General features: G+C 42.6%; 1 protein-coding gene across 1 annotated transcript in view; it reads right to left on the reverse strand.

Moving 5' to 3' along the window:
* Positions 1 to 462: 462 nt before the first annotated feature.
* Dh31 (diuretic hormone class 2) overlaps positions 463 to 10,427 on the reverse strand; it is a 112,178-nt gene continuing 102,213 nt past the window's right edge. Inside the window, exons 3-4 of the mRNA XM_080285560.1 lie at positions 3,228 to 3,326; positions 463 to 894 (exon numbers count right to left, since the gene is read on the reverse strand). Of these exons, the coding sequence (XP_080141686.1) occupies positions 654 to 894; positions 3,228 to 3,326 (340 nt within the window). The 3' untranslated portion in view covers positions 463 to 653. The remainder of the gene's footprint in view (positions 895 to 3,227; positions 3,327 to 10,427) is intronic.

A 10,427-nucleotide genomic window follows, 5' to 3' on the forward strand; every position in this document is an offset into this window, starting at 1 on the left:
AGAGAGGTCAAGGAAAGTATGGGCAAGGAAAGAAAAACATGGTTTAGATAGGTGAAAATAACAGCACGTACTGGATTCCATGGAAGAGAGGGAGGGAACGCAAGGAATCGAGAGAGGGTGCAAAGCTTAACAGGGTGGAGTAGGTGTAGAGGACCTAGTCAAAGGTAAGGGGCGTTAAAGGAGGAGGACGATGAAATTAAACAAACACAACACATAAAGGATTACCAAGAGAAAGAGAGGAAGAGAGAAACATGGGGTGAGAGGGAGATCAGTAAGTGTAAAAAAAAAAAATGGTGTAGCAGAGAAGGACAGTAAATCAATGGAAGTATAATTAAATGATAAAAACATTGCATATACCGAATTCAAAAGAGAGACAGAGAGGAAGAGTGATGGAGGTCAAGAGAATGAGACAGGGAGAGTGAGGGAGATCAAGAGAGAGAGACAGGCAGTGCGAGGCAGATCCGTGAGTGCAGAGAATAACAAAGTAGAAAAGAAGATCAAAGGAGCAGCATGTTACGGGGGAGACGGAGGGGGAAGCTGAAACAATTCAAACATGGCGCGCATGTAGGATGATTCCCAATAGGATCTCGGGGGAGGGAAGGGTGATAGGGGCGGGGTGTGTGGCGGGTATGGAGGGGGTGTGGCCAAGCAGTTTATCGCGATGGCTGCTCCTGCTCCTGGGCCGGGTTCATGTCCTGAGTCAGCGCGTCCTCCTGAAGACCGTGGGCGTTTATCTCCTCCTGCAGGCCCGAGCTTCTCCTCCTCCTGCCGGGTCCGCCAGCGAAGTTAGCGGCGGCGAGGCCCATGAGGTGCTTGGCGGCCTGCGAGCCACTGAATCCCCGGCCTAGTCCGAGATCCAGGCCTCGCTTAGCGCTGCCGGAGGAACGCACGAATCTGAGGTGTATTGGGGAGAGAGTCAGTATGGCGTGTGGCAGTCCCGGGGAAGCGAGGAATGCGGGCTACCAGGAGAGGGAAGGGAGGGGAGGGATGCTGGGAGGGGAGGGATAGGGAGTTAGGAGGGAGGGAAGGGGTGAAGAGATGCCGGGAAGGGAGGGAAAGAAGGGTGCTTGAAGGAAGGGAGGGACAGACGCTGAGAAGGAAGGGAAAGGGAGAGGGAGGGAAGGAATGGAGAGATGCTGGGGAGGAAGGAAGAGATGCTGGGATGGGAGTGAAGGAAAGGAGAGGGAGGAAGGAGAAAAAGAAAGTGGGATTGGTGGCCACGCATGAGACACGAGACCCTGGAGGGAAAACATGCAAGAGGAGAGAAAAAACGATGGAGAGCAGAGAGAGAAAATAGAACACATAGTAGTAATGGGAGGAGGAAAAAGATTTAAAAGTGAAGGAATGGAAGACGAGAAGGGAGAGGACCATGCAATGAAGGAAAGAAGGGTGGGAGGAGATGAAGGACATGCAAGGAAGGAAGAAAGGAAGGAAGGAGGGAGAGAACATGCTAAGGAAGGAAGGAAGGAAGAGCTTGAGGGATGGTTAGGGAACTACGAAGCTTACATATAATTATTTACACTGCTATAGAGAGCCTTCCACTTTCTTTTTGAGTGAGTGAGTGAGTGAGAGAGAGAGAGAGAGAGAGAGAGAGAGAGAGAGAGAGAGAGACAGCACTGAGATACAGATTAACAGTCAGCCTGCATGTAAAAGGAGAAGACGAAGAAGAAGGTGACAATCAGCTTAAAAGAAGATGTTAGTAGATTACTTAAACAACATCTTAGATTAAAGACAGCTTAAGAGGAGATATTAGTAAATTAACCCCTCGCGATAAGCCAAGGGGATGTTGTTATCAGGCAAGCGTTATCAGTGGAATCCTCCCTATCATAAATGGTATCAACAGTGAGTCTACGCAAAAATACACAAATACAAAAAATACTTATATATATAGGTACGTGTGTGTGTGTGTGTGTGTGTGTGTGTGTGTGTGTGTGCGCGTGTGTGTGTGTGTGCGTGTGCGTGTGTGTGCGTGTGTGTGTGTGTGTGTGTGTGTGTGTGTGTGTGTGCGTGTGTGTGTGTGTGTGTGCAGAAATGTGCTGTACAGTTATAACCAATGCTTACATAAAAAAAGTGCACTGTGTATGTACAGTTATTAAATATATTATGTTTCGCAGCACATTATAAAACAACATAAAGAATTACAAACATATCTCCACATTCACAGCCAAAATTTACACATTCAACATTCATGAAAAGTGCTCCAACGTTCATTCAGATCCCTTAATGGACAGAGATTGAGTACAGTTTTTTCACCTTAACCTGGCTCAGTTTTTCGTCCTTTTCCAGATTATTTAGCGCGCTTGGTGGCAGAATAAGACAATACTACCGCTCTACATCCCTTCCATAGCACTTCTTCGTGACTAGCGCCGTATTCCAGGGTTAATGTATTGTTTCAACCCGGTATTCATGGTGGAGAGATGCCAATTTTAGGCCAAGTTAAAGTGAAAGGGGTATACATTAAATTATCGCGGTGAAAACGAGGAATGGAAGAACACGACATGTATGCACACAGATTGCTGCGTCATTACAGTATGTACACACACACACACACACACACACACATGCTGAGATATGTATATTTTATGTACAAGTCTTATGAAGCTACACACATCAACTTACACACACACACACACACACACACACACACACACACACACACACACACACACGCTGAGGTACGTATATTTTATGTACAAGTCTTATGAAGCTTCACACATCAAACTACACACACACACACACACACACACACACACACACACACACCCCTCTCTCTCTCTCTCTCTCTCCCTCCCTCTCTCTCTCTCTCTCCGATTATAGCAACACATTTCAAGCCACATATACATAGTCACACATATATATACAGCACATTCGAAGCACAGATAATATATATACAAAAAACTCAGCCTCTATTTACACTATTTACAAATTCCACGCATCATCTTCATCATCATCATCATCATCATATTCAGTTCCCCAGTCGTCATCATCATCATCATTCTCGACATCAACAATATCATTTCCAATTTCAGTCATCATCATCATCATCATTATCACCATCATTATCGTTATTCACTATTAAACAGCAAATGGTGAAAAATGAAAACAGTATACTAGAAGCCATTACAGTTTAAGAAAGGAAAAATTGAATCATACATCCATTCACGCGTCATTCAATACTTTCTCTCTCTCTCTCTCTCTCTCTCTCTCTCTCTCTCTCTCTAACTCACTTCTCTAGCTCATTGGCCCTGATGATGGAGTGACGGAGGCTGTTCAACACCTCCAGCACATCTTCAGGATCATCGATTTCAACCACCGCTTGCGTCTCCCTGCAACACAGGAGCAACATTAGCAACACAAAAACAACCCTGGAACATGATTTTTAGTAATTAAGTAACAAGAACCTTAGTATGTAATAATAAGAACATTAGTAATAAAAGAACAAGCATACTGGCATCACAATAACAGCAATATTAGCATTATAGTAGGTGTCATAAGTTCATTTACAACATATTAATAAGAACAATAGTTACAGTGCTAAAAGAACATTACTAATACAAAATGAAGCATAATGACCTGTTTGTCCTACTCAAGATTGGGGTGAAGTATGAAAAAAAAAAGTAAAACACGATATGGACAGAACAAATCAACAGCATAACCAGGGAAATAAGTCACAAACACACTCATTTTCTCACCACTGGCTTAGGTACAGGGGTGGTAGGATGGCACAAAAGACCCTATTGAAAGAGATCTCCAGCACGTCACCCCTGATCCCTAACCCCTCCCAAGGACGCCCCAAAATTTTTTTGGGGAGAAATGCCTATGAATCCCCCAAACAGATCTCCCAGAATCAGCCAATGTTTACGTTTGGCCATCCCACTTTGAAAATCCTACCCGTCCGTCACTCATCATCGAAGCCCTAGGAATCCACAGCCCATCCCATACTCATAACATCAGCAACATAATATTATATGAATTTAATTTAGCAGCGACAAATCAATGGTTATAAAAAGCCCCAAACTACATTATTCTGGTTTATTTTAGAGTACCTCTTACTTGTTTTCATTTAGTCATGCTCTTTCCACGGCCATTTTCGTTCATGTTTCTCGATGGCAGCCTAAACTTTACTGAATATGGGGCTTGTACTGAATGGTAAAAAAATTAAATAAATAAATACATACGTAAAAAGTTAGTAGCAGCAATAGAAATAGTAGACACAAGGGGATTTAGTCATAGTATATATTGTTTACATTTGTGACGTTATGATGTGTGGATGGAAAAAAGAAATAATGAGGCAAGCAAAGTGAGGGAGAGGAAAATAAGAGAGAAACAGGAAAGGAAGAGGAGGAAGAAAACTTAATGTGATGAGAGAGAGAGAGAGAGAGAGAGAGAGAGAGAGAGAGAGAGAGAGAGAGAGAGAGAGAGAGAGAGAGAGAGAGAGTGAGTTCCATCTATCTGTCTCTCTCTATTTATCATTGTCTCTGTCTATCTATATACCTGTCTCTCTACCTGTCTATAGCCAGACGCCTTAATCCCGTCAGGGGTGGCTACAAACAAATCGCCTCCATGTCGCCCTGTCCCTGCTATTACGATACCCTACCCACAACTCACACCCTCTCTCTCTCACATACCTTTCCACTCCATCCCTCCATTTCATTCTCGGTCTCCCCCTCCCTCTACCCCTTCACCTAATTCACATACACTCCTCGTTAATCTCTCACTTTCCATCCTCTCCAAGACAAAGATAACTAAGATGATGATAATAATAATAATAATAATAATAATAATACGAAAAAGTAACGAAAAATAAAGAGAAACGAAGACGGAAAGGAATGTAACAAAATCTGAGAAAAACTGACATATAAATCACCCAATATCCTTTTCTCACTTCACTCAGCCCTCACCAAACCACTTAGTCAGATTGGGGGAGGGTGTCTTGCCTTGAAATTACCTTGAAGCAATCTCTCTCTCTCTCTCTCATTCATTTCTCGTCATTCCTTGCTGTCTTCTTCCTTTTCCCTTTCTCTCTCCCTCTCCCCCTCTCTCTCTCTCCGCTAAACAACTTACCGGAACAGGTTCATATCACGCTATCGGGTTATCGGACCGCGTAATCAGAGACACTCAAAATTTTGGCCGAAAACCATTAAGTACGGTATATAGGATTTTTTTTTTTTTTGAATATATAGCTATCTTACTTCCACACACACGGACATACATAAATACATACACACATGCACTTACACAAATACAGACATACACACAAACACACATGCACTTACATACATACACATCCTCACTGACATACAAACGCATGCACTTACACACACACACACACACACACACACACACACTACAACACCCCCCCCACAGTCCCCTCCTCCCACGATTCCCCCCCCCCCACACACAGCACATAAACAAGCTCAGTACACAGGTAAGAGGCTCAGGTGGACAAAAGCTCAGCACAGGTATAGGGAGGTGAGGAGGAGAGCGTCTTGAAGCAGCCTCTTGAAGAAGCGTAGTAATGAGGCTAAGACGTTACTGATTAGGGACGCGGTGGGGGAAGAAGGTGAAGATTTGGTGTGGGGACAAGTTGGGGAGGATGTGGGGAAAAAAATAATAATAATAATGATCATAATAACAGTGGTGATGATGGTAATAATCATCATCATCATCATCATCATCATCATCATCATCATCACCTCCACTACCACCACTACTATTACTACCAACAACAAAAATAATAATAATAATAAAATAATAATAATAATAATGATAATAATAATAATAATAATAATAATAATAATAATAATAATGATAATAACAATCATTATCATCACGTGTCAAGTGGGGTTGGTGGAGGATTAGTGCCCCTCCCTGTAAAACAATTAACTCTAAGCCCTTGGCCACCCCGTTTGGGATACATGGCGTCTGGCAATGAATGAATGAATCATCATCATCTATATTATTATAATGATCCGATTTCTGTATGTTATGGATTTAGTGATGTGGATGTGTATATGACTCTGGACTTGCTGTAGTAGTCTGCTATGGAAATGGATGCATAGATGGAGTAGCAGAATGTGGATATAAATGTGGATGATGATGATGTGGATGGTAATGAAACGGATGATGATAATGAAAATGATGATGATGTGGATGATGAAGATGATGATGACGATGATGATGATGACGATGATGATGATGACGATGATGATGATGATGACGATGATGATGATGATAATGAAGATGATGATGATGACGATGATGATGTGGATGATGATGATGATGCATTTATGGGGCCTCCCTGTCTACCTGGCCCAGGTGTTAGTAATTAAGATGTGTCACCTGTCCTGCCACCCTACTTCCTTCCTGTCTCGCCTCCCTTCTCTCTCTCTCTCTCTCTCTCTCTCTCTCTCAGCAAAACACCACCACTATCACACACCAAAACGTTTCAACCTCAAACAAGATAATATTGACGGACGAAAACATTTGAGAAATATCGCTCAGAAAAACACTCCCCGCTAATATTACCACGCCAATCCTCAATATTGACGGTGGGCATTCGAGACGGAGTGGTGACATGTGAAGGTGAGTGACAAGAAGGGATATTGGCCTGAGGGAACGGGCTATTAAATCTATGTAGAGATTCGGATACATTAGGAAATTGTTACCGTTCAAAACCGAAGAATTTTGAAATCAGACGTAAACATGCCAAAAAGTACCGTCTCATATGTAGTAATTCCCGAAATCCATTAATTTTCTTTTTCACTTACTTTCGTTCAGATTTTCATTCTATTTGTAGCTTATTTCACGTAGCTCAGTGGCAGAAAAAGAGAATACTACGGCTGTACTTCCTCTCCACAGTGCTTCATCGTGACTAGCATCGTATTCCGGTGGTAATCTACTGTTATAGCTCAGCATTCAGGACGGACATCCGGTAATTCTAGGCCAAGTTAATGCAAAAATAAAACAGAGATAGTAAATACGACGAATAGTAACCTCTAAACTCTAGGAAAAGTTAAATTTCAAACGTCAGACGAAACAAAATCGCATCGGAAATAAACCAACTGCAAAACGCCTCTCAAGGAAATGAGTAAATGTACTTGAAGATATTTTTTAAATCGAGGGAAGACCAAAATTCAAACGTAAGGCGAAATGAATAAAATAAAAATCGAAAACAGACAAATCGCAAAACGTCCCTCACGGAAATGAAGAAATAAACTTGGAGATAATTCAAACGTAAAACACAAAAAAGGCATCGAAATTAAACCAACCGATAGAAGCCTCTCACGGAACTAAGGAAATATACCTGGAAATAGGGAAATATATGAGGAAATACACAAGGAAATATGGAAATAAGCCTGGAGATAAATTTTGAGTGATATGTCTTTGTGTCTGGCTGGTACGGTGTAGAGGTGGAGGTGTTATCGTTATCAGGGTGACGCGGGGTGACAGGCAGCCAATACCACCCTCAGGAGAAAAAGTACAAGGTCGGGTTCCAGCCTCCCTCGCACACACAGAGGAATCATCGTGGCGCTGTTTAGTTAGTGGTTTACTTTCCCAATTTTCCGTCCGTAGCATTCCTTCCTTAGTGGTTTATTTTCCCTACGTTACCATTCCTCGCGGCTCTTACTTAGCGATTTATGTTTCCTACTTTACCATTCGTAGTAGCAAGGGTAATGGAAAGAGGGAAAGGAGAAGAGAAAGGGGTTGAAATAAAGAGGAGAGTAAAAAGAAGAAAGAGGATCAAGAGGATGGGGAAAAGGATAATATTTTCTCCTTAAGTGAAGAGACGAAATTTAGATGAAGAAGATGATGTGATGAAGATGAGAGAGAGAGAGAGAGAGAGACAGAGAGAGAGAGAGAGAGAGAGCCGTGACCTCTAATGACCCAGCCAATTAGAACCCACAGAAACCCGAACCCCTGAGAGAGAACCCAGTAATGACCCAAAGTTAGTATAATTGACACCTTTACCCCCACCTGTGTGATTAGCTCTCTCTCTCTCTCTCTCTCTCTCTCTCTCCCTCTCTCTCTCTCTCTCTCTCTCTCACACACACACACACACACACACACACACACACACTTCATTTAACTCGAGGAGATTCACCTTTCACCTTCTTCACTCATTCTGCCATCTCTCTCTCTCTCTCTCTCTCTCTCTCTCTCTCTCTCTCTCTCTCTCTCTCTCTCTCTCTCTCTCTCTTCCACCATCTTCCTTTTGTCAAACTCCCCCCCTTTCTCTCTCTCTCTCTCTCTCTCTCTCACTTCACCGTTCCTTCCCTACCTTACACACCTGACGCTCCCTCACCTGGATCTCATTAGCGAACACGGTGAAAAAAAAATCTTGCAGGTACTTGAGAGAGAGAGAGAGAGAGACAGAGAGAGAGAGTTTTATCTTTTTTATAAATAAACATATATTTTACAAATCGCTCATTTTTTAGATACAGAAAGAGAAACTGATCAGGGAAAAAGATGACCTATTTATGATTATGATGATGATGATGATTATTATTATTATTATTATTACTACTACTACTACTAATACTACTATTATTATTATTATTATTATTATTATTATTATCATTATTGCTATTATTATTGTTAGTCACTAAATAGGAGATAAAATAATGGTGTAGATCTCTAAATGACCCATAAAAAGATAACGATTTTTTTAACAATAAGTCAGCCTAGCCACGGCCCCCTACGCTCAAAAAAAAAGAAAGAAAAAAATGACTAGCTTTTTTTTTTTTTTGCTGATAAGGAGATTAAAAAAAGAAGAAAATTTTCCGATTAAAGGAGCCATGAAGGGATGAGGAGAGATAAGGAGAGAGATTTTAGAGATAGTATTTGTAAAGTCTGCAAGTATCGGGGAGGGACGAGGCGATAGTTTGGCGGTTGTTGGTGAAGGGTGGTCTTAAAGTTGCCATAGGTGTCTTTCGGTTGCCATAGCTGTCTTTCAGTTGCCATAGCTGAGTTGCCATTGGTGTCTTTCAGTTGCCATAGTTGAGTTGCCATAGGTGTCTTTTGGCTGCCATTGCTGAGTTGCCATAGGTGTCTTTTGGCTGCCATCGCTGTTGCCATAGGTGTCTTTTGGTTGCCATTGCTGAGTTGTCATAGGTGTCTTTTGGTTGCCATTGCTGAGTTGCCATAGGTTCTAAAGTTGCCATGGTTCTCTTATAATTCCATAGCTGTTTTAAAGTTGCCATGGCTGCTTCAAAGTTGCCGTAGCTGTCTTTAGTTTCCATGGCTGTTTTAAAGTTGCCACACATGATGTAAAGTTGCCATAGATGTCATACGGTTGCCACAGATGTAGTAATGTTGCCACAGATATCCTGGGATTGCCATAGAGTCTTTGAGTTCCCACAGCTTTCCTCGAGTTGCCATAGCTGTGTAAATGTTGCCAGAGTAGTCTTGAAGTTGCCATAGTCGTCCTGAAGGTGTCATAACCGCCGTGTAGTTGCCATGAACCGCAATAGCCACCCAAAATTGCCGTACCCCTTCTGAAGTTGCCATAGTATTGCTTAAGCTGCCTTAGTGATCCTGAAGTTGCCATAGCTCTGGAGTCGCCATGGTGATTCTGAAGTTGCCATAGTGATTCTGAAGTTGCCATGTGATTCTGAAGTTGCCATAGTGATTCTGAAGTTACCATGTGATTCTGAAGTTGCCATAGTGATTCTGAAGTTGCCATGTGATTCTGAAGTTGCCATAGTGATTCTGAAGTTGCCATAGTGATTCTGAAGTTGCCATAGTGATTCTGAAGTTGCCATAGTGATTCTGAAGTTGCCATAGTGATTCTGAAGTTGCCATAGTGATTCTGAAGTTGCCATGTGATTCTGAAGTTGCCATGTGATTCTGAAGTTGCCATGTGATTCTGAAGTTGCCATGTGATTCTGAAGTTGCCATGTGATTCTGAAGTTGCCAGGAGACGAGGGCAAACGAGGGAATATTGAACATTTGAGGTCTTGTCCGAAAACCCTGAGGGAGTGGATGGAAGGAAGGAAGGAAGGAAGGAAGGAAAGAAAGAAGGAAGGAAGGAAGGAAAGAAAGAAAGAAGGAAGGAAGGAAGGAAGGAAGGAAGGATGGATGGAAGGAGCAAAAGAAGGAAGGAAGGAAGGAAGGAAGGAGGAAAGAGAAGGAGAGAGTGAGGGAGGAAGGATGGAAAGATGGAAGGAAGGAATGATGAATGGGAGGAAGGAGGTAGGATGGAAAGAGGAGAGGGAGGGAGCAGGGAAAGAAATGAAGGAAGGGAGGAAGGGAGAGAGGAGGGAGGTAGGATGGAAGGGAGAGAGGGAGGGAGGAGGGAAGGAAACGAAGGAAGGAAGGAAGGGAGGGAAGGACGAAAGGAAAGGGGGTGAGAGGGAGGGAGGAGGGAGGGAAAGGAGGGGCGGAAGAAGGAAGGAAGGAAGGTAGGGAGGGGAACGAAGGAAGGA

This window comes from Coenobita brevimanus, chromosome 13 (genome assembly GCF_032717465.1).
Source record: "Coenobita brevimanus isolate Jiangsu-jjx chromosome 13, ASM3271746v2, whole genome shotgun sequence".
Taxonomy (NCBI): Eukaryota; Metazoa; Arthropoda; class Malacostraca; order Decapoda; family Coenobitidae; genus Coenobita; species Coenobita brevimanus.